This window comes from Pleurodeles waltl, chromosome 3_2 (genome assembly GCF_031143425.1).
Source record: "Pleurodeles waltl isolate 20211129_DDA chromosome 3_2, aPleWal1.hap1.20221129, whole genome shotgun sequence".
NCBI lineage: Eukaryota > Metazoa > Chordata > Amphibia > Caudata > Salamandridae > Pleurodeles > Pleurodeles waltl.
The window spans coordinates 118,117,492-118,141,954 of NC_090441.1; the positions used below are offsets into that span (position 1 = coordinate 118,117,492).

The 24,463-nt window shown below is 44.6% G+C and overlaps 1 protein-coding gene across 6 annotated transcripts in view; it reads right to left on the reverse strand.

Annotated features, from left to right (window-relative positions):
* Nucleotides 1-24,463, reverse strand: part of SH2B2 (SH2B adaptor protein 2) — a 423,267-nt gene that overhangs the window by 12,742 nt on the left and 386,062 nt on the right. For all 6 annotated transcript variants that reach the window (XM_069226948.1, XM_069226946.1, XM_069226944.1 and 3 more), the window contains one exon: nt 5,162-5,333. In XM_069226948.1, coding sequence (XP_069083049.1) covers nt 5,162-5,333 — 172 coding nt within the window. The remainder of the gene's footprint in view (nt 1-5,161; nt 5,334-24,463) is intronic.

The window sequence follows — 24,463 nt, forward strand, 5'->3', positions numbered from 1 at the left end:
AACATATTATACTAAATCGGAACTAGGGAGCCCTTCCAAATTGCCACTGGTTATGTGCCACAAAACCCATTTTATGAGTATATTCAACCCCTTATTAAATAGATACTTACAAGTAGGAACACATGGAACATCATTTAGTAGATGAATTAAGGAGGATACCCCTGACACTGCATTATTTTTGTAAGGGTCAGGTAATGACCAAGAAATAGGAGGCTCAGTTTCACACTGAATAAAAAGACTATTCAAATCAAAAGGGAAACAACATTTTTCCTCTGCTTCTTCTGAAAGAGGAACAGCATAACCAAGCTTATGGTGTCTTGTTGGACTGCAACACCAAAGACAAGCTCAGCATATAAAATACTTAAGTTTGTGCATCCTCCAGTCATCCAGAATCTTTCGTCTGAAAAGCTGGGCAAACGCGGCCCTTGAACTTCACCAGTTCCTTACACTATGAAAATGATATGTTAACAGTAAGGAAACAGAACTGGCCTGAAGATGTTGACTAGTTGTCGGGTAAATTAATCCTGGGTCAGAATGTTGTGTGTGGCTCTCTGACTGCTATGGAGCTATGTGTGGTGAGTACAGCCACAACTAAAATGGACTTGGAAGTAAGGAGAAATGGTTACACTCACTTGCCTTTACCGTGTACCTCTGCAAAAGGAGCAGTGGTCTGAAGCAGCAACATAAGAGCTGCACCCAGTGCCTCTCACCTTTGCCACAATGAAACAATAGGTAAACAAAAACAAACAAAAAACAGGAAGTCAAAATTAGAGAGGGGCAGCATACATGTGTTCACTGCTGACTGAGGCAGGAAGATTTCCAACTGGACCCAGCGGCAACATAAGGTATGTAGGGAAACTGGCTTGGCATAACAAAGCTAGATATCTATAATACATGTAGAATGCTTATGCAAATTCAGTAGGTTTTAGACTAATAAAGTAGGCATGTGTGATGAAATATTTTTGGCGCATTTTTAGGGTTTGCCCTAACTTTAGTTATGACTGATGATTCTTTTGTAATAATTATATTTTTTCTGATACATACGATTGTATACAAATTACGCATAATAAATAACTAACCACTGTAAAATGTCCATAATTACGTGTGGTAACTGTTTCATGGAACCAGGATGAAACTTTGCATACCACACCCTGGCAGATGAGATATCCCCTAGAGTGTCTAACTCCTAACACTCCATCCTGTCTAATAGAGGAAAACTAAAGAGAGTGTGCAGTGATGGACACCTGCCTGTTCTCCTTTTCGCCAAAAAGGGTATGATACATTTTATTTTATTTTGGGGGTTAAGGGGCGTTACTGGGAGTGCCTCCCCGCCCCCAAACAGAAGGGAACACAAGACAATCACAACTAAACTCGACCAGAGCAGCTTTTGTCATCAATGTCAATGTCCTGTCTAAATAGGCCAGCTGATGTAATGTAGAATTAAGACTGTGGCCGCCTCATTCACAGAAAGAAGGATGTTATGTTTCTGTTTGTGTCACCGCTCTAGCTTCAAATGTTGAGCCCATTCCATAATCTATTAGTCTGAGCTTTTTTGGTGAGGGAAGGGTGTTTGCACAATATATAAGAGAAACACTTTAAGAGTTCCTTTGAAATATGATTTAATTATTTTAATGACAGCTCACATACTACAGACTTTCACACTGTCAGGGCCACTAGGATTATGCTGCAATGGAGGACTAAATTATGTTGCACGGTTATCTAAATGATATGCCATGTGAAATGAAAAGTAAAGAAAGGCATGACACAGGGGAGCTTCATAGAACTTGCTCACTCTTACCCAATGTAAACTTTTAAGGGCCATGTTGTATTGACATCTTTAAACCTAACAATAATGCGTTTCCATCTTGCAGCCAAGGCAAAGAAGAGTTCTTGCAGCTGAGAGAGTGAATTTTAAGAAAACAAAAGCTGTACTTGCTGACACGTGGTACATGTGTTAGTACTTTTTGTAGTCCATCTGATTTCAGTTTCTCTGGCTCCCATAACTCCACACCTCGGCTGTTCATTAAAACAGCAAAACGTTACTAATTCCAGAATCTGATGAAAGGGGGTATACATTTGCGTATTTCTTTTTTCCCGGTGCTTTTCTCCTTGGTTGATACCTGAAGATCCCATGCTCCATTTTTCTGTGATTACAGGTTTTAATTAATGCATTCCAGACTCAAACAAAAGCAGAATTCCGGGGTTTGTTCAACAACCTTGGTGTATTGACAAGGAATCGTGGTGACTGGACCAGGAGTGGCAGCTGGGGTTGGACTAGACTAGGCCTTCAATGTATAAACTAAGGTGCACGAAAGATAAGAGAGTCTTCGTCGCATAATTTGGTGCAAGACATCCCGGAGCTCTGCTTGAATAAGTTCAGAAAAATTTCAACTTTGAATGAGAGTCCGCTTTTGTATTTATTGGGTTACATTAGTATAATTTTCATCACATTAAAATATCTGGGCATGAAGACGCCTGAGACGGTGCAAAACAATTGGAAAGGTTTAGTAGGAAAGGGGAGAAGTCCAGGGTACTAGGAGCTATTACGTGAGTGGAATCCAAGGAAAGAGGGTGTGTCTGAGGACGATCATTGCACATGTTCATGGAACCAGTACAGGCCCCACTGAATGAAAGGGGTCACTGCTGAAAACTCGTTCAGCAACTTGAAAGCTCTGCAAACTCACTGGCTGGTGAACGGAGATTTGATAAATGGGCAGAGCTCAACTATGGTAGAGGTACAAAAGTATAGCTTCTGCCATTCCTGGGGGTATGAGCTATCATTAAATGCCAAACTCCTCACTTCTTCCTTCAGCATTTTCCAGCCTAACGTCTAGGGTATGAACTGTCATCTGTTGGCAGGCAACTGAAACCCTTTTTTCTTCATTTGACTGATAGTAAAACATTAACATGAGAAGCGGAAAATCCAAGATCAGTTTATCTGGAAAAGAGGACCCCAGTCTATTTTATGTACACACACTATGGCAAAAGAAAGTGCATGTATTTAAGGAATGGGATACGTGCAATGAGGCACACGTGAATAAGTACTTACCAGGAGAAGGTACCTTCGATGTAGAGTATCAAATCTTAAAAACCAAACAAAATGTGTCCTTCAGCAAAACTGTAAAGAAGCGATGTCAGGTATCCACTGCTTCAACCACATCACACCACATATGTTTAACATTAAAAATAGTGGAGGTGGCATGGTGGAATAGTATTTAAATAATCTGCTAATTAAACACTAAGTTAAACCAGAAGTCATGGTGGAGGGATGGGAGTTGCCTCATGGCGTGTGACTAATACCCCGGGGGGACATTTATTGAGTTGCCGGATGCTAGCATGACATTCAGGTTGGAACTAGGGAACTTTTTGCAACACACCTACCTTCCACAAATGGCGAGAGAAATATAAACGAGTTTCCCCGATGCCCCGGCACTTCCCGTTGTCCTGGGGAGCATTCTGCAGCTGGGCTCAAGTTAACACCTGGTTACCCACTAGTACTTGGTCCTGCAGTGTGATTTAGGGGGATCTGGACAGCATGGGAGGAGGACTTCGGGGATCATCTCTCCGATAGTCAGTCGGGCTGGCCTGTGAACTGGTGAAAGGGGTCTCATGCACCTCTCGTTTTAAATTGATCCATATCCACTTCCTCCAACGCACTTACCTCATGCTCATTATCTTGAGCAAAATTTACACAGCCAGGTCAGCGAATTATCTTACATGTAAGGCCCTGGGGGCATCCTACTTGAACATGGTCTAGTCGTGCCTGATGGTGGTCGCTTTTCACAAGAAGTATTAGACAAAGTGGGCCAGGACACTGGTATATTCCTGGAAACCCACACCACAACAATGCTTACTTTGTTTTGTCCAAAAACCTAGGAACTCAAAGATTGGTTCCAGGTTCTTGTAGCTGGCCATGGTGTTAGCAAAAAGACATATAGCTACTGCGTTTCTGGGAACAAGGGACTCTAGTTGTGAGTTATGGACAAGAGATGTAGAGGAATGGGCCCTAGCAGAGGAATTACATATCAAAAGGATCAGACGATAATCTACAGGAGGACCTAGAGACCTGGGCCAAGATCACGCATGATTTCCTCAGATGGAGGGTAGAAGGTTTTGAATGAAAGGCGGCCGGCACTCTGTTATCGGGTCATTGCCCCAGACGAGAAAGTAACAGGAGCTGGTCCTCTGTGTTGGCTGCCACACTCTGTAGTGGAGGAGTCCAGAAGAGGGGGAGGAGCTGTGGCATTGTATAATGATGCAAAAGTACATTGGCCTAAGAACTGACCAGTAGCGGCAGTGATCTCTGTTAAAGCAGGTTGGGCTTTGGTTAACTGGTGACTCCCTAAGGGGGGCATACAGACTGAGCTATCCACCAAAGTGAACTGGAGCCTGCCAACTGGACCCTGACACATCATGGACTACAATTGCTCCTCTTTGAGTACTGTGGGGGGTGAAGAGCGAGACGTGATGTGAGAGTCCCAAGCTCTCAAAGTGCTTTTCAGTTCAATTTCTTTCTCTTACTGAGATTAAGGGCCTCATAACGAGTTGGAAGGGCAGAAAAGGCCCCCGCCAAACTCCTTCATTCAGGAGACCGCCAGTGCAGTCTCCTTCCCACTAGCCCTATTACGAGTTTCCCTCTGGGCCAGCGGGAAATGCGCAACAACATTGATGCCGGCTCGTAATACGGCTGGAGGCAATGCTGCTGTGTGTCGGGTGCACCAGCACCCGTAGCGTAAAGCAGACAGTGATTTGCCCGACGGAGCTGGCTAGGGGTGCCCCCAGCAGTGAAGACCCTGTCTCTGCCAGCCTTTACATGGTGGTGAAACTGCCATGTAAGCGCTGACGGAGGGAGGGGTCGCCCGTAGCGTAAAGCACACAGTGATTTGCCCGACGGGGCTGGCTAGGGGTGCCCCCAGCAGTGAAGACCCTGTCTCTGCCAGCCTTTACATGGTGGTGAAACTGCCATGTAAGCGCTGACGGAGGGAGGGGTCGTTATCCCCAGGGCCGTGCTGCATGCAGCGCTGCCCTGACGGACTGGGACCAGCAGCACTGCCATGGTCATAATGTGGAGGTCCCCAGACCGCCAGACTCTTAATTAGGGCCTAAATCTTAAAATAACGATGGTTAAAAAACACAAACCAAAAACTAGAAGTCATCGTACCAGGCAGAGAGCTTTGAGCCACAACGTAACTGCGAAGTGTGATGTCCGAAGCACCGCCAGACTCCAGAGGGATGGGGTGGGTGTGAAAGTGCCTCAGCATGTCGAAGATGGTCTGGAACCATAGGTGCTGCACATGGCACTGGCCGTTATCATTCAAAGACAATCGCAGGTGCTGCAACAAATGATGTGAAACACACAATTAATCAAATTTAATAATGAAAAAAAACCAAGAGAATTGAGAAAACAGCATGAAACAGAAATGAGAGATTGCAGGTATGTGTGGAGATTATTCTAGACTTGGGTGTCTGTGAACTGGCATTAATAACTAAACCCACTAGTCTTAAGGCATTAAGAGATGGTTGTGAGGGGAGTCGAACAACAGAACATTTTCATGGAAACAAAATATTGTAAACAATGGCACAAGATAAAAATCATCAACTTCTATTACCCAAAAGCCTACATGATAGTTGTGACTTTTTTCTAATTCTGAAAGGGGGCAGACTCAATGAGCAGCAAGAAGTAAGAGTTTATTTAAGCCTGTGCCAATATAAAGATCCAGGTAACAAAAAAACCTCATCTTTTCTTGTCATAACTTCACAGCTTGCTTTAACTTATTCCGTTGTTGACTTAACCTGCAGCTACCATATGGCAGTAGACTTTTACGTAGGTTAAAATATGGCTACTTGCTGTGGGACTGGTGGGGGATCCTGGATTGGCTGAGGAAAAACTTCCAGAGCCGTGAGAGAGAGTCAGTGAGAGAAGCTTGTACATCAAAATCCACAAGAGTAAAAAAACAAAAAAAAACAGGCTGCAACTTTTTTTTTTATTTATTTGTGCTCTACGTCTGGTGTCCCTAAAAGTAAATGTCAAAGCAGGTGGCTCACAGTTTCATAGCTAAGACAAAGGGTACAGTGCACATTAAGTTGGGGGTGGATTTTTCAGTGCTACTCTCAGGATTTTTATCCATCATATATTAAGAGGATACGGTCACTAGTGGGAAGTGGTCTGCAGTACCTTAAAAAATTAAGAAAAATGCAGGTAGAGGGGAAATCTCTAAAAGCTAAGGTTCAGCAGGATGGCACCAAGTCCCTAGAAATCAGGAAAAGCTAGCCAGAGACATTGCAACTGGCACTGAAGTAGTAAAGCTTAGTTTCATTTTTCCTTAAAAAGTCCCAACAGGGCCAAAGGTGAAGAGTTCTTGATGAACAAAGAGGGCAAAGGTTCCCGTTTCCTTGGACAAATGGGAGCTGGTGTGTCCAACATAGTTCACTAACACCCTTGTCACCAACAGAGCACATTTGAAAGTGCTTTCATACGCGATAATGACTCAAAAAGGGTTTTGGTGAAATGAAATATTTGCCTAGGATCACACAATTTAAGCAGGGAAGCCACAATTTATCCAGGTTTTCTAATCACTTAGTACCAACCAGCAAGTAAATGTGCATCTATTAGCATTTCCTTATGTTAAGGCTTTATATTTTTTTAACCTTTTGGTATATTTTTCTTAAGTTCTTAACCGGTTCTGTGCCGTGGATGTAATGGTTACGTCCCGCGACACAGTGGTCCTGTGCAGAGGACGTAACCACTACGTCCCGGCACCGGAGCTCGTCGGCTTCCCACCCAGCCCTCCAGGGCAGGGCTGGAAGGGAAATTGCTTCCCCTTCCAGCCCGATCCCCCTCCTCCCCTACTGACATCTGATGACGTCAGCACGGAGGTCACCTCATTTCTCCTCAGCTCGGGAGGAGGGGGCAAGCACAGAGAAATCAAAAGAAAGGAAAGGCTTTTCCTTTCTTTTGATGTCATTCTGAGCATTTCTGCAGCCCGATTGTAAAGCGATTGGGCTGCAGAAATGCCCACTAGACACCAGGAAATTTTTACTGTTTGGTTATTGGCATGAAGGGGAGCGACCCCTTGGGCAAGGGTTGCTCCCTGGGGGGCATTTTCTCTAAGACCATTTCTGCCCTCCCGGGGGCAGATCGGCCTATACTGAGTAGGCCGATCTGCCCCCAGGGGGGAGCTAAAGCCACTAGACACCAGGGATTTTTTTTGTGGGTGTTTATTTTGTTTTCTAATGCAAGGGTCGCTCTCCAGGGGGCAATCATTTTATTAGGCCTTTTCTACCCCCCCCCACCCTGGGGGCAGATCGGCTTATATTGATTAGTCTGATCTAGCCCCCAGCGTGGGGCGGGGACAGAAGCCAATAGACATCAGGGATTTTTTTTTTCCCCCTAAAGAAATTGGCATAAGGGGAGCGACCCCTTTGGCAAGGGTCGTTCCTCAGGGGTTAATTTTTTTATTGGGCCTTTTCTGCCCCCCCCCCATGCGGAAGCCACTAGACACCGTTTCCCCCCGTGTTTGTTTTGTTTTATAAGAGGAGCGATCCCTTAGGCAAGGGTCGCTCTCTAGGGGGCAATAATTTTATTAGGCCTTTTCTGACCCCCCCCCACCCCCTAGGGGCAGATCGGCCTATATTGATTAGGCTAAACTGCCCCCATGCGTGGGCAGAAGCTACTAGACACCAGGGATATGTTTTTTTCTCTTATGAAACTGGCACAAGGGGAGCAACCCCTTTGGCAGGAGTCACTCCTCAGGGGGCAATTGTTTTCATTAGGCCCTTTCTGCCTCCCCGGGGGCAGATTGGCCTATATTAATTAGGCCGAATAGGCCTATCTGCCCCAGGGGGGGCAGAAGCCACTAGACACCAGGGAGTTTTTTGTTTATATTGATAAGGGGAGCGGCCCCTTAAGCAACGGCCACTCCCCCTGTGGGGGGAGGAGGGAAGAATAGTTTTAAGGCCATTTCTGCCCCCCTTGGGGGCAGATTGGGCTATTTTTATTAGGCCAATCTGCCCCCAAGGCTGGCAGAAAAACTAGACATCAGGGATTTTTTTTGGTGACAATTTCTCGCAAGGAGAGCGACCCCTTAGGCAAGGGTCGCTCCCCTGGGGGGGGGCAAATTAATTTTAGGCCATTTCTGCCCCTCTTGGGGGCAGATCGGCCTATTTTTGTAAGGTTCATCTGCCGACCCCCGCCTCCCCCAGGGGGCAGAAACCCCACCAGGCACCAAGGAAGAATTTCTTTTTAAAAAAATATCCCCACCCTAAACAAATGGGGACAAGGTTGTTCTGCCCACAGGTGGGCAGACGAGGCAATTACCCCCAATCCACTTCTGGAAATGGTTATGCCCCCATACCAACTGAAGGGGCTAACCGTCTCCCAGCTCTAACCCGCACACTAAAACATCTTATTCCACGGCAAGCAAGAGGACGTTAGATTATTTTGGGTTTTGGTTTTACATTTGGGTCATGAGAGCTTGCCTAACTCTCAAAATCATCCCACTTGGAATGGTGAGGGCTGCACTTTTTGGACTTTGGGTCGCTGTCTTGTAGAAAAATCTACGAGACCTAGACACATCTGAAAACTAAACATCTTGGTGAGTCCAGGGTGGTGTGTGTAATAATCACTTCATTATAATTCCTTTTTCATCTTGTACGTTTATTTCTTTCAATAAAAGATTAGGAATCACGACACCTTCAGCTTAGTCACAATCCAACCTCCCTTCTCTCCGTACTCCCACCGTCTCCCACATTCCATCCTTGACCTCAACATTACCTCATCACATTCCATATTCCAAAGGAAACATGTCCCAAGGAATAATGGAAAATGAGACCATTACACACCTCCCCCCTTTAATATAACCAAAATGTTGAACTTTGTTTTACATAACTAAACAATCCTACGCAATAACATTCAACGTTATAAGCCTACTAACGATTAACTTTACAAATGCGTCCCATACTCCACGTAGAGCCATTTTCTAATATCACAACATTTTTTCTAACATCCTTCACAAGTTGCGGAGGAGAATATTTGCTTTCACCTTTCACAATAATCCCACTCTTTCTTACTGCCACCCAATCTCCCTTCTGTACATGACAACGTTTAGTACACATTCTTTTGTTATATTGTAAGGCACTTTTCTCCTGGAATTTCTCAACCCTGGATTTTATAGATTCCCTGTCAACCATCACTTTTTGATTTCCTTTTAACCATATTGGACATTCCAATACTCCAGGCTCTCTACCCTTCAATGATACAAAAGGTGACAATCCTGTTGTAGAATGGGGAGTGGTGCGATACGTCCACATCATTTTGTTTAATTCTCTTTTCCAAGGAAGTTGGTTGGCCAAGGATAATTGGATGTTATCCATGATCAATCGATTTATTCTTTCCACTAAACCATTGGCTTGTGGATGGAAAAGAGCTACTTTCTCATGCCTGATTCCAACTCTTCGTAAGTAGTCAACCATTTCAGATGATGTAAACTGCACACCATTGTCAGACACTATGGACTTAGGAATTCCTTCTTCCAAGAACACCTCTTCAAAGAACTCAATAACCTCCTTAGTTCTCACATGATCTACCAGTTTGGTGACAAACCACTTGGAGTGGTAATCAATTAGCACAAGTATGTACCTATACTTCACACCTAACTTAAACACTGGTCCAATGAAATCCACTGCCAATTTCTCCCAAGGTCCACTTGGAAACTTTACAGGTGCTAGAGGAGCCTGTCTTAGAACCTTGGTCTTATCACTATTGGCACATGCAAAACAATCCTTTACCACTTCTTCAACTTGTCTGTCCATCTCTGGCCACCAAAACGATTGTCTTACCTTTCTCTTCATCATTCCCCTTCCAAGGTGTCCCTGATGCGTGATTTCTATAATGTGTTTCCTTATACCAGCAGGAGGAACAAGCTGATTCCTCCTCTGCAACCTCCCATTAACTATACTTAACTGATCTTTGACTTTAAGATATTCAACCAGGTCACCACAATTGTTCACACCGTCATCCCTCCATCCATTTACAACCCTTTCCTTCACAATCTTTAGCACAGGATCAGTTGTCATAGCATCTTCCCATTCCTGAGCAGTTATAGCCAATTCACCCAAAACAGTTCCTATCATGTCTTCCATTCCATCCTCTACAAGCTCCCCATCATTTTCGGGTACTCTGGAAAGATAATCTGCCACAACATTCTTACATCCTCTCACAAATTCCACCACGAAATTATAACTCAACACAGATAATAACCATTTTGAAATTCGTGGCGTAACGCTACCTTCAAGTCCACGTCCTCCCTTAAAAATATACGTCAATGGTTTGTGATCTGTCCTCAATTTAAAGGGTAAGCCCCATAAGTAAAATTTGAAATGGTTAATTCCCCAACAACATGCCAGGGCCTCCCTTTCAATTACAGAATATGAAATCTCAGCACCTTGTAACCTTCTAGATGCAAAACCAATTATACGTTCCTCACCCTCTTTAACCTGTGACAATACAGCTCCAATACCCACATTACTAGCATCAGTGGTTAGAAAAGTCTTGGCATTTACATCGAATATACCCAGCGTGGGAACCTTCAAGATACAATCTTTCAATTCTTGGAAGGAATTTTTACAACTCTCATCCCACTTGTATGTTACACCTTTTTTCATGAGCATTCTTAGTGGTTCAACAATCTCAGTAAAGTTTTTCACAAATTTTGAACAATATTCTGCGAGTCCCAGGAATGATCTCAACTCATCTCTTGAACTTGGTTCTGTTGCATGTTCAATTGCCGATACTATGCTCTTTTTGGGCCTGATACCATCCTTACTTATGATGTGTCCCAAATACGTCACCTCTTGTTTCCGAATTTGGCATTTTTCTTTCTTGATTGTCAATCCATTGTCTTTTAACCTGTGCATCACTTCCATAAACAAAAGATCATGATGGGATTCACTTTCACCCACAATCAGTATGTCATCCTGAAAACATAATATTTGAGTCATGTTACCAAAGATTCGCTCCATCATCCTTTGAAATACCGCGGAAGCAGAGGCAAGCCCAAATGGCATCCTCTTATACCGAAAGGCCCCCAACGGAGTTACAAAGGATGTTAAATGTCGCGAATCTACATGTAGGTTTATCTGGTGGTATGCAGAAGACATATCTAAAACAGTGAATACACTCCCATTTGCTCTTACTGACAACATTTCAGCAATGTTAGGCAATGGTTGCCGGTCGACCCATATGCATCTGTTGAGATCCCTAAGGTCTATACATAAGCGGATTTTTCCGCCCTCCTTCGGTGCTACAACCACCGGAGCTAACCACTCAGAAGATTCTATGGGTTCGATGATATCTTCCCTCAACAGTTTTTCCAACTCTTGCCTCAAAGGTTCCCTCATTAAATTCGGAATATTTCTCACTTTATGCACCACAGGTGTAACGTACTTCTTCAATATGATTTTATGAGAAAATCCTTTTAGAAAACCTAATTTTCCGGAAAAAACCTCTGGAAACTTATCAATCAAGTTATGTTGCAATGACTCCGATACCACTTCAATGTCTACATCCCTGGTAAGTAATACCGATTCCTTTGCGTTGGGATTTAAAATTATGCCAAGGTCTTTTTGATGACGCCAACCCAGCAGATTTGTTCCATAGTCCGTGATATATACTTTTCCACTAACGGTCCTTCCTTTAAAAGAGATTGACATCCAGCGCATTCCAACAATATCTATTCTCTTTCCAGCATAACCCACAGCTTTTATGTCAGGAACTGATAGGTTTTTATCCGCTGATTCCATCCATTTAGAATCATATACTTCTTTAGATATGAGAGTAAACAAACTCCCGGAATCTACTAGAAGCTTGACCCATACATTGTCTAACAATATTTTTGCATGAGGCTTTTCCAGTACATCTGTACTCTCCTTTCTTACCACTTGAACAGATGTTCCATTACATTCGCCAGGCAACACTCTTTCATTTACAGTCAAAATGATATCTTCCAACGTCTCACACACATCTTGAACTTCCTGTATGGTTTTGTTTCCTGCATTGCTCTTTAACCTACAAACTTTGGCAAAGTGTCCCCTCTTACCACATGTACGACAAATTGCATTCCTAGCTGCACATGTTCTACTTGACGCTATGTGCCCAGGTGCATCACAACGGTAACACTTTATTACTCTCCATTCCTGTGCTTTACGTTTCTCCTCAGTATTTGCTTTTATTGTTTCAGAATTCTTAGTCGGCTTGTTCCACTCCACTTTAACCCGTGGATCATCTTTCTTTCTGATCTCTGTTATGATTCCTGGTTCTGTTTCTTTAGGAACCTCCTCCATTTCTTTTAACCACACAGCCGCATGTTCCATTCCTTTAGCAATTCGTATAGCTTCCTCCAAATTCGGATCTTTTACTAGTAGTTTCTCCCTTATCCTTTTATCATATGCACACCTCACTATCTGGTCTCGTATTAGAGAATCTAATAATTGATGAAATTCGCAAGACAATGCTAGACCTCTCAAACTTGCTACATACGATGCAATATCTTCATCCTTCCATTGTACCCTTGAAAAGAATTTATGGCGTTGCAATACAAGATTAGTTTTTGGTGTGAATTGTTCATCGAGCATTTGTACAGACATGTCAAAGATATTAGTAGGTTGTCCATCTCCCATTCCCAGAGATACTTCTGGTAAATTTTCATATATTCTTCTGCCCTCAATCCCAAGATGATGTAACAAGATAGCTTGTCGCCTTGGGGGAGCATATCGGTCACTACCTATGGCTAACATATAAGTATTAAAAATCTTCTTCCACTGCTTCCAGGGAATAGGCGGGTCTCCAGGAGTTGCCAGAAACGGTGGTGGTGCAGATATCCCTTGGTCTCCCATTTCTCTACTATTATTATATATAATAAATATATATATATTTTATTTATGTATTCTTTTTTTTTTTTTTTTTTTTTTTTTTTAACTTATATTTAATTTATGCTGTAGTATATATTACTGTAATTACTTATTTACACGTCTTTATGTTTACTTCTTTTCTTTTTCTTATGTTTCACCACAGCTTAAAATTGTAACCTTCTTCATTATTCCTTATCATGCAGTCCTTTGTTAGTTTCTTATATTGCAAAATATATAGTCCTTCTTCAGTGTCTACAATCTGTTTGCATCCGGTTTTGGAAAGATTACTTTAATTGCGTACCCATTGGGAGTTTCGGAAGGTTTCTTTATAAGGTATTTATTTAAAATCGATTTATTCACTTGTTCATAACACGCGCTTAGTTAAACGCGCTGAATTTACTCGATTCGAGCGTAGACACGCGACACCTCACTATCTGTGTCTGATTTCAAAAAGGATCGCTTTAATTGTATTCACATTTGGCAGCTCCGGAAAGTTTCTTTAGAATTGTTTATTCGTTCATAACACGGACTTAGTTGAACGATGTAATAATGTAATTGAACGCGCTGAATGCACTCGACTCGAGCGTAGACACGCGATGCTTCACTCACAGAAAACCTGGCACGAGAGGTGCACGCGATGAAATACTGTTGAGTTTAAAATGTTCAAGGTTCCACGCACTTTTAAAACGCTCAGGTTTTCGCCGTAAATACTCCTTAACATTTAATAGCTTTTAAAATGTAATAAATTATTACTATTATTTGAAGTTCAGTTTGTTACAGATTCCTACATAACTGTTACCTTTGGTTTTCCGTTTAATCAATAAATCCAGGAGTGAAGGTGTCTTCCCTGACCTGTCTCCTGCACAGGTCGCCTGCACACTGCAGTCCCTCGTCGCCAATGTAATAATCACTTCATTATAATTCCTTTTTCATCTTGTACGTTTATTTCTTTCAATAAAAGATTAGGAATCACGACACCTTCAGCTTAGTCACAATCCAACCTCCCTTCTCTCCGTACTCCCACCGTCTCCCACATTCCATCCTTGACCTCAACATTACCTCATCACATTCCATATTCCAAAGGAAACATGTCCCAAGGAATAATGGAAAATGAGACCATTACAGTGTGCTTCACAGGCACCCCACACCATGTTCTTACCCACAGTGCCCTGCAAACCTCCAACTCTGGAAATCACACATTTTTCCCACATTTTTGTGATGTAACCTTCCGGAATCCACATAATACCTACCACCCAGCCCTGTTGCATCTATACCGATAAAAATTCTGCCCCACTGGTCAGCCTAAAAACATTTTTTTTTTTTTCTTTTTTTTTTATAAACTGCCCTTTTGGACCTGCTTTGGTTCCCCCTCATTTTCAACATGTTTTTGGCTCTTCCCTGTCACAGGCACTTGGCCCACCTATACAAGTGAGTCATCATTTTTACTGGGAGACTGAGTGAAATGTTGGGTGGTAGGAAATCTGTGCCGGTGCGGTGATCCCACACAGAAATGTGGGAAAAAATTGATTTTGTAGCAAAATTTGAGGTCTGCTGAGGATTTTGGGTAAGAAAACACTTGGGGATCCACGCAAGTCACACCTCCCTGGACTTCCTTGGGTGTCTAGTTCTCAGAAATATTTGGATTTCCCTATATGGCTGCTGAGCACAGGACCAAAAACGCAGGTGCCCCCCGGAAAAACAGGTAGCTTTGTATTTGATAACTTTTATGTGTCCACATAGTGTTTTGGGGCATTTCCTTTCGTGGTCACTAGGCCTACCCACACAAGTGAGGTACCATTTTAATCGGGAGACTTGGGGGAATGCTGGGTGGAAGGAAATGTGTGGCTCCTCTCAGATTCCAGAACTTTGTCACCAAAATGTGAGGAAAAAGTGTTTTTTTTTGCCAAATGTTGAGGTTTGCAAAGGATTCTGGGTAACAGAACTTGGTGAGAGCCCCACAAGTCACCCCATCTTGGATACCCCTAGGTGTCTAGTTTAAAAAAAAGCACAGGTTTGGTAGGTTTCCCTAGGTGCCTGCTGAGCTAGAGGACAAAATCCACAGCTAGGAACTTTGCAAAAAGAACAACAACAAAAAACGTCAGATTTCCAAAGTAAAAATGTGATGTGTCCATATTGCATTTCCTTTCGTGGGCATTAGGCCTACCCGTGCAAGTGAGGTACCATTTTTATCGGGAGACTTGGGGGAACACAGAATAGAAGAACAAGTGTTATTGCCCCTTTCCTTTCTCTACATTTTTGCCTTCCAAATGTAAGACAGTGAGTAAAAAAGACGTCTATTTGAGAAATGCACTGTAATTCACATGCTAGTATGGGGACCACGGAATTCAGAGATGTGCAAATAAGGATAAGTTACTTACCTGTAAATCCTAGTTCTCTTCCAGGGGTATCCTCATCAAAATCATAAACATTGAATATTCCCGCCCTTGTGCGGGGACCCCGGAGCATATATAAAATATATACACATTATACATGTGTAACAAACAGTCATGCAGGCTATCATGTTAAAAATAGGCTAAAATGCTTTATTTCTATGAAGTTTTTTATTTTTTTATTTTATTTTTTATTTTTTTTATTAAATACTACAATAGAGCCTAAATAAGTACCCAAGCTCCTAAAACTAGGCTTGGGGAAGTAAGCAGTAGCAAACTCTAGTGAAAAAATAGAGAAAACTGCATTGAAAAACAATGAAGCATTCTTAGCCAATAGGCTGCATGTAGGTTAACACAGGAGAACCATAAAAAACTTTGGCACTGTGCCTCTAAGACCCTGAGCACCTCCAGTATCCCACCATGCCTCAGGGGTGAAGGAAAGGTGACAGTTGGTTCACAGTTAGGTCAGTTCTTTTTACGGTGACAATTTGTATAATTGAATCAAAATACTGTCTGTCCTGCACTTCCAGTAGACGTGCGTCCGGGGAGGAGGGTGGGTTGTTTATGACTTTGATGAGGATACCCCTGGAAGAGAACTAGGATTTACAGGTAAGTAACTTATCCTTCTCTTCCAGGGGATCCTCATCAATAGTCATAAACATTGAATAGATTAGCAAGCCCATCCCTAAACCCAGCGGACTGTCCGATAGAAGTGCAGGAATAGACATGTCTTACGCAAATAAATTCCTTAGAGAGGCCTGCCCCACTTGGGCATCCGCTCTTGCATCTGAGTCTAAACAATAATGTCTTGTAAAAGTATGGACAGACTTCCATGTAGCAGCCTTACAAATCTCAGATATAGGAACATTGTTAAGGAGAGCAGCAGTAGCCGCTTTTCCCCTTGTGGAATGCGCTCTAGCAATTGTCTATTAGCTAGCTGGTAAGTATTAACAATACAAGAAACTATCCATCTTGATATTGTTCGCTTAGATGCTGCTTCTCCTGTCCTTAAATGACCATAGTTCACAAACAAGCGGTTAGAGTGTCTAATCGATTTTGTCTTGTCCAGATAAAATTTCAGCACTCTTTTCAAGTCTAATGAGTGCAATGCTTTCTCAGACGGAGTTTCCGGATTGGGAAAGAACGTCGGTAAAGTTATGGTCTGATTAATATGGAATTCTGACACCACCTTCGGAAGGAAAGATGGGTGAGTTCGTAGAACTACTCTATTGTCATGAAAAACCGTGTACGGTTCTTTTGTAGACAAGGCCTGGATCTCACTGACCCTCCTCGCTGAAGTAATGGCCACCAGAAAAGCCGTTTTCCACGTAAGGTGTTGTAAGGAGGCCTTATGGATAGGCTCGAAAGGAGGGCCCATAAGTTTTGCTAGGACTATGTTCAGTTCCCATGGAGGAGAAGGCCTCCGAATTGGCGGAAAAACTTTCTTCAAACCTTCTGAGAAATCCTTGACTACAGGTTTCGTAAAGAAGGATTCCTGAGAAGGTGACTTGTAATAGGCAGTAATAGCAGACAAATGTACCTTAATAGATGATACCTGCAGACCGGATTTCGCTAGGTGAAGCAAATAGGACAGTATGACGTCCTCCTGCACCCGTATGGGATTATGGCCTTGCTGACAGCACCATATGTAGAATCTCTTCCACTTAAAAGCGTAGGAACGCCGCGTGGAATGCCGTTTGGACTCTTTCAAGATGTTCATGCACTCCTGCGAGAGTCCTAGGTGCCCATACTGCAGGAATTCAGGAGCCATGCTGTTAAGCTCAGAGAGGGTAGGTTGGGATGCAGAATCCTGCCCTCCATTCTGCTCAGAAGATCCGGTCTGCACGGCAGCCTCCTGTGAGGTTTTTCCGACAGGTTGAGGAGATCCGTGTACCAGAATTGTCGAGGCCATTGTGGCGCTATAAGAATTATTCTGGTCCTGGATCCGTAAAGTTTGCTGATCACTGCCGGAATGAGGGGAATCGGCGGAAAAGCGTAAAGAAATGTCCCTGACCAGTCGATCAACAGGGCATTCCCTCGAGATCCCGGACGGTAGAACCTGGATGCGAAGTCTGGGCATTTCCTGTTTACATCGTCTGCGAAGAGGTCCAGTTGAGGCCGACCCCATTGCGCGAAGATGTATTCTGCGACTTCGTCGTGCAGGACCCAATCGTGAACATCCTCCAGGTGTCTGCTTAGAAAGTCTGCTTCTACGTTCTGCTGACCTGGCAGGTGAACTGCTGTGATTGACATTCCTCTGGCCAGGAGCCAATGCCATATCGCTTGGGACTCTCGTGAAAGGGGTAGGGATCTCGTTCCCCCTTGTTTGTTCAAGTAATACATCGTGGTTGTATTGTCCGTCTGTATCAATAGAGTTTTCCCCTGAATTAGCGGTGTGAAAGACTTGAGAGCCAGATGGACCGCTCTGAGTTCTAGCAGATTGATGTGGTACTGCTTCTCCTTGTCTGACCACAGACCCTGAGCTTGAAAAGGACCCAGATGAGCCCCCCATCCCTGAAGAGACGCATCCGTTACCAGAGTGTCGGATGGAAGTACCTGGTGAAACGGAGCGCCCACTGACAGGTGAGGTCTGTGCATCCACCATCTCAATGACTGATGTGCTACCTCCGGTAGCCGCATTGTGTCTTCCCAGTGACCTGTTCTTTGGCTCCAATTGGCCTCCAATGCCTCTTGGAGGGGTCTCATGTGGAGTCTGGCATTTGGGACAATAAAGATGCACGATGCCATGGAGCCCAGTAGTGATGTCACCTGACGTGCCGTAGGTGCGCTGGCTCTCAACAGGTCCTGGCACTTCTTGTTTATTGAGGACAGTCGTTCCTCCGAAGGATACACTTTTTGTAGTTCTGTGTTTATGATAGCTCCTAGGTAGTGAAGACTCTGCGTTGGAGTCAAGGTTGACTTCTGGTAATTGACCTGAAGATCTAGAGCTTCGCAAACTCCTAGTACAATGTCCCGATGGCTTCTCGCCTGCTCCGGAGAAGAAGCCTTTAGTAGCCAGTCGTCTAGGTATGGATATATGTATATCCTTTGTCTTCGTAGATGTGCCGCCACCACTGCCATACATTTCGAGAAAACTCTTGGAGCAGATTTCAGGCCAAAGGGTAGAACCCTGAACTGGTAATGCTGTAACGCTACTCGAAAGCGCAGGAATTTTCGATGCTTTGGAGCTATTGGGATGTGGAAATACGCATCCTGCAGGTCGATGGAGCACATCCAGTCTCCCTGATGCAGTTGAGGGAAAATTTGGTGAAGCGCTAGCATTCTGAACTTCTGCATTCTTATGTATTTGTTCAGCAGTCTTAGATCCAGGATTGGCCTGAAAACGCCCTCTTGACCCTTCTTTGCTACTAGAAAGTAACGGGAGTAGACCCCCTTTCCTCTGTGGGCAGGTGGAACCCTTTCTATGGCATTCTTTCTTAGGAGGGCGAGAGCCTCCTTGCGTAGCAAGGTGAGATGAGACGGATTGTGTTTGGTTGGTGGCAAGTGTGGTGGAGGCTGTTTGAAAAGAAGAGAATAGCCATGTTCGACAATATTGAGCACCCATTTGTCTCTTGTGATAGAGTGCCACTCGTGAAGATGAGCAATAATACTTCCCCCCACCGGAGTGGTGTACAGTGTCGAGGGAAGCGAGACTTCATTGCTTAGTGGGTGCTTTTGGAGTGGACTGTTGAGGTCTGCTTGACCCTCGCTCCCTTGTGTTTCTTCGCTGAAACAGAGGGCGTCCCTGTCGTTGCTGAGACCTTTGCGACCAATGAGGGGTTTGAACCCTCTGTTGGAAAGGGCGTCTATCGTACGGTCTGTACCTCCGCCTGAAATCTTTCCTTCTTTCGAGGCCTACCGCCTTCATGGTATCCACCTCGGTCTTCATGCGGGCCATCTCTTCGTCTGCATGGGCACCGAATAGAGAATTCCCGGCAAATGGGAGATTCAGGATACGTTGTTGTGCCTCCTGTTTCAAGCCAGTGAGCCTCAGCCAGGAAGATCTCCTCGCACAGATACCATGTGCGTACCCATGAGCCGCCAAATCCGCCCCATCCGCTGCCGCGCTGATAACTTGGTTAGATACCAGGCATCCTTCCTGTAGAATCTCTTGGAAATCTTGCCTGTCTTCTCTGGGCAGTTTTTCTGTAATTCTACTGAGGGAATCCCACAGAGAACGATCGTACCTGCCCAGGAGCGCAGACGCACTAGAGACCTTCATTGCTGAAGCCGCTGTCCCGCACATCTTTCTTCCCAGAGAGTCTAAATGCCTGCTCTCTTTATCCGGGGGTACCGTGGATGAAGATGCCACCGAGTGGGTCTTTCGGGCGGCAGCTATGATCACTGAGTCTGGTGGCGGATCCTTCCTAAGGAATAAAGGGTCTTGCTCTGGAGCCTTGTACTTTTTAAGAATCCGAGCCGGGGCAGACTTAAGCGAGGCTGGGGCCAGAAAAGTGTCCATGGTTGGCTGCAACAAAGCAGGCACTAGAGGCAGCAACTTTTTCGACGCTGATCTCTGTTGTAGCGTCTCAAAGATGATTGATGAGGAGGTAGACGGTTCTGGAACCTCTATATTGAGTTTCTGCGCTCCTCTTAGCAACACCTCGTTGAAAGTGGTTATGTCATCCACTGGTGAGACTCTAGCAGGTGGTGAATCTGTAAGAGTAGGTGAGTAACGCCCGACAGAAGAACCTGATGAAGACCAAGAGGGTGATCTTCTTGAGCGCGACCTGGATCTCCGTTGAGAGCGAGATCTGCTGCGGGACGCTGTAGCCGAGCGCCTAGGCCTCGCGGTCGGCTGTCGAGGAGCTGAACGAGCCCGTTCTGCCCCGGCTGTCGGCGATGGCGTTCTTGGCGGGGAGGCAGTGGGTGAATACATTCGCGAATATTGCGAATCTGGGGAGGCCGCTGGTCTGTTGAGGCTCTCCAGCCATCTCGGAGATAGGTTGATGGGCGAGACATGTCCAGGAGATGCTCTTGACCGAGAAGAGTCGCTCGGTATGGAGACCACTGGAGACGGAGCCTTGTCTGGCGAGGGGCGATGTTCTGCTCCCTGTTGGACAGGTAAAACCTGCGTCGACGGCTGTTTCAACGTCGAAGGACGCCCAGTCGGTTGGTCCTGCCTCGACGTTGAGTGCCTCGACGTTGAGTGCCTTGACGTCGAACGGCGTTCCTTGGACCTCGACCTGCTCGCCGTCGTGTGCCTCGACGTGGAGCGAAGGGAGGTTGACGGCGGATGTTTCTCGTGCCGTCGTGGAGATCTCGACGCCGTGTGTCCTGACGTCGGGGGGGCGCACAGCCTTTGGCGGCGACCGGGCATGCCGGCGATGGCTCGACGTCGATCGGCGGGCTGCCGTCGACGGAGACCTGCCCCTGCTCTGATGTTCCCTCAACGCCGTTCCCTTCGACGTCGGGTGTGTCGCCGTCGACGGCGATCTATGCCGGTGGGACGGTGGTAGCGACGACGTCGACGGTGAACAAACAGGTATTTTCCTACCTGTCGACGTCGACCGGGCCATTCTCTCCTGAGAATGGCCTTCTGGATGCCTGGGGAGTGAGGAGGACGATGTTCTTTTCCTCTCCTGAAGCCCATGAAGTCGGATCTTCTCTCTGTCTTTCAGAGTCCTCCTAGACATGTTCTTACAGTACTTACAAGTGTCAGGGCAGTGACTCTGAGGCAGGCACACTATGCACAGAGAGTGGGGATCTGACTGGGCCTTCTTCTTCCCACAAGCAGGGCATTTGACAAAAAGAGAAGGCATTTTTCTGTCAGAAAAAACCTTCCTAGCTCAGACAAAACTTGTCGAGTGAAAAGTGAAAAAACGCTTTTTTAAAGAATTTTTCTGAGGAAAACTCAGAAAAACTGAGAGCTCAATGCTCCAGGATCCTCTCAGAAGAAGCCGGAAAAAAGAACTGACCTAACTGTGAACCAACTGTCACCTTTCCTTCACCCCTGAGGCATGGTGGGATACTGGAGGTGCTCAGGGTCTTAAAGGCACAGTGCCAAAGTTTTTATGGTTCTCCTGTGTTAACCTACATGCAGCCTATTGGCTAAGAATGCTTCATTGTTTTTCAATGCAGTTTTCTCTATTTTTTCACTAGAGTTTGCTACTGCTTACTTCCCCAAGCCTAGTTTTAGGAGCTTGGGTACTTATTTAGGCTCTATTGTAGTATTTAATAAAAATAAAAATAAAAACTTCATAGAAATAAAGCATTTTAGCCTGTTTTTAACATGATAGCCTGCATGACTGTTTGTTACACATGTATAATGTGTATATATTTTATATATGCTCCGGGGTCCCCGCACAAGGGCGGGAATATTCAATGTTTATGACTATTGATGAGGATCCCCTGGAAGAGAACCACTGCTTCTCAACACCTTATCTTGTGCCCATTTTGGAAATACAAAGGTTTCCTTGATACCCATTTTTCATTCTTTATATTTCTGCAAATGAATTGCTGTATACCCGGAATATAATGAAAACCCATTGCAAGGTGAAGCTCATTTACTGGCTCTGGTTACTGACAAACCCACAAGCCCTATATATCCCCGCAACTAGAAGAGTCCAGCAGACGTAACGGTATTTTGCTTTAAAAAAATCATAGGAAAATGTTACAGAGCAAAACGTGGAGTGAAATGGCTGTTTTTTTCCACCTCAATTGAAATATTTTTTTATTTTTTATTTTAGCTGTTATTTTTTGTAGGAAAACCTTGTAGGATCTACTCAAACAATCCCTTGCCGAATTCTGTCTACTTTTCAGAAATGTTTAGCTTTCCGGGATCCGGCACTGGTTTCACACCCATTTCTGTCACTAAGTGGAAGGAGGATAAAAGCACAAAAAAATTGTAAAAATGGGGTATGTTCTAGTAAAATGCCAAAATTTGTGTTACAAAATTTGGTTTTCTGATTCAAGTCTGCCTGTTCCTGAAAGCTGGGAAGATGGGGATTTTAGCACCGCAAACCCTTTATTGATTCCATTTTCAGGGGAAAAAAACGCAAACCTTTTTCTGTAGCCCTTTTTTCCCCATTTTTTTTTTTTTTTTTTTTTTTTAAATGTTGCTGTATTTTGGCTAATTTCTTGATCTACTTCAGGGGAACTCAAACTCTGGGTACCTTTTGAATCCCTAGGATGCTGGAAAAAAAGGACACAAATTTCCTGTGGGTAGCTTATGTGGACAAAAAGTTGAGGGTCTAAGTGTGAACTGCCCCAAATAACTAAAAAAAAGGCTCACCACAGGAGGCCGCTCAGACCAATCCTGACAGATTTTTATGTTTAGCATGCAAGCAATGCCAGGATTGCTGGGGAGCCTACATCGACGAAAAAAGAGCGACGAACGAAGCTGCGGCGTACCTAAAGGTACGTTTAATTTCTTTTGTTTATTTTCTCCCCTCCTGTCTACGCCCCTCCACCTCTTTGTAATTTGTGTCAGCTGCCAGTGCAGTAGAGTGAACATCCGCAGTCTGCACATGGTACAATGATTCCAGGCACCAGCTGGTGCAATAGTGCCGTGGTGCACTTCTATAAATATGGTTGCCTCTGTAGCATTTTCTCAGACAAATTCCTTTTACACAACATGTGTGGCAATACTGCCATCTAGCGGAAGGACGGTGTTTTCTATTCACACCGTGGCAAGAGTGCAAAACTAGTCCCGGTGCTTGATTTGGAAAATAGAAGTGCAGGTACTCTGTACCAGAGAACCTCCTTATTTATGAGAAGTGCCGGTACTCTCCAATCAAAAGTATTACGTTTTTTCTTGAGAAGTGCAGGTACTCTCCTTCTAAAAATAAAAAAGTGCCAGCACTCCGTACTGGACAGTACCAGTCCATTTAAATCACAGACTAGTTCAGTCAGGACAGGCGAGACTGCTCTGTTGTTCACGTCTTTCAACGGTAGAAGGTACTAGTCTTAAGTTATTATCTGGAGAGGAACTGCTAGCTATTTTGGCAAATAGTTTTATTCTGAATGCTTGGTGATCGGACTGAACACTTACAAAAGGTATCGAGCAGCGCTGACAAAGCCTTTCAGACTTCTCTGATTGATTAAACAAATAACTAATATTAGGTTGGGTAATTAAATTAAGTGATCTATTATTGAAGTGCATAGACAATCCAGTTTGTTGCCTTGACTGACCGTATTTACCACTATGAGTGCGTTGAGTAATGAGAGAGGCCAGGGGCCCAACGAGTTTCAAACCTCATGGGGACTAACATTTCAAACAATTGAGGGGATGGGCATCTTCAGAACCTACATCAAAATATCTTGTTGTGGGGCGGCTCCTTCACTATTTTTGTATGCTGCATTATATGAGGAGTATTTCTCTGGACAGTATGTGGCCATTGGTGGATTTTAAAGCACATTTGTCCAATAACATTGGTCTATATTTAATATCCTTTAGTGGGGTTTAAGAGTTCTCCATCAATTAATTTTAGCAGACTTAATAATGATTCCAATATTTTTAATGAACATTGGCCCAGTAGACTGAGGGGCTCCCGCCAGTGCCGCAGTGGCGGTATGGACGCCGCAGACGGCGGTCCGACCGCCACATTCGGACAGTGGCGGAACTGCTACGGTGCATCCGCCGACACTGCCAGGCTGCAGCCAGCCTGCGCTCCGGCGGTTGTAATCCACCAAGGCAGCGCTGTAAGCAGCGCTGTCCTGGATTTTGAGCCCCCATCTGCCAGCCTTTTCATGGCTCTGAACACCGCCATGGAAAGGCTGGCAGAATGGGTGTTTTGGTGGGTCCCTGCACTGCCCATGCACTTGGCATGGGCAGTGCAGGGGCCCCCATGCACAGCCCCATCGCACATTTCACTGCCTGAATTACAGGCAGTGAAATGCGCGATGGTTGCTGTCGCACCCGACGCACCACAACATTGCCACTGGCTCAACTATGAGCCGGCGTCAATATTGTGATGTGTTCCACTGGGCCAGCGGGCGGAAACCCTCTTTTTGCCCGCTGGCCTAGCGAAACACTCCAAATATGGAGGGCAAAAGACCTCCAGTACTGGCGGTCTTTTGCCTGCAGCAGCTTCAGCGGTCCTGTGAAAGGACCACCGAAGTCGAAATGAGCCCCTGAGTAGGATGTGGATTATCAGGAGCAATAGGTGACAAATAGTGCATTCCAAAATGCACTGGCTCTGTATATACTATATCAAAATGAAATG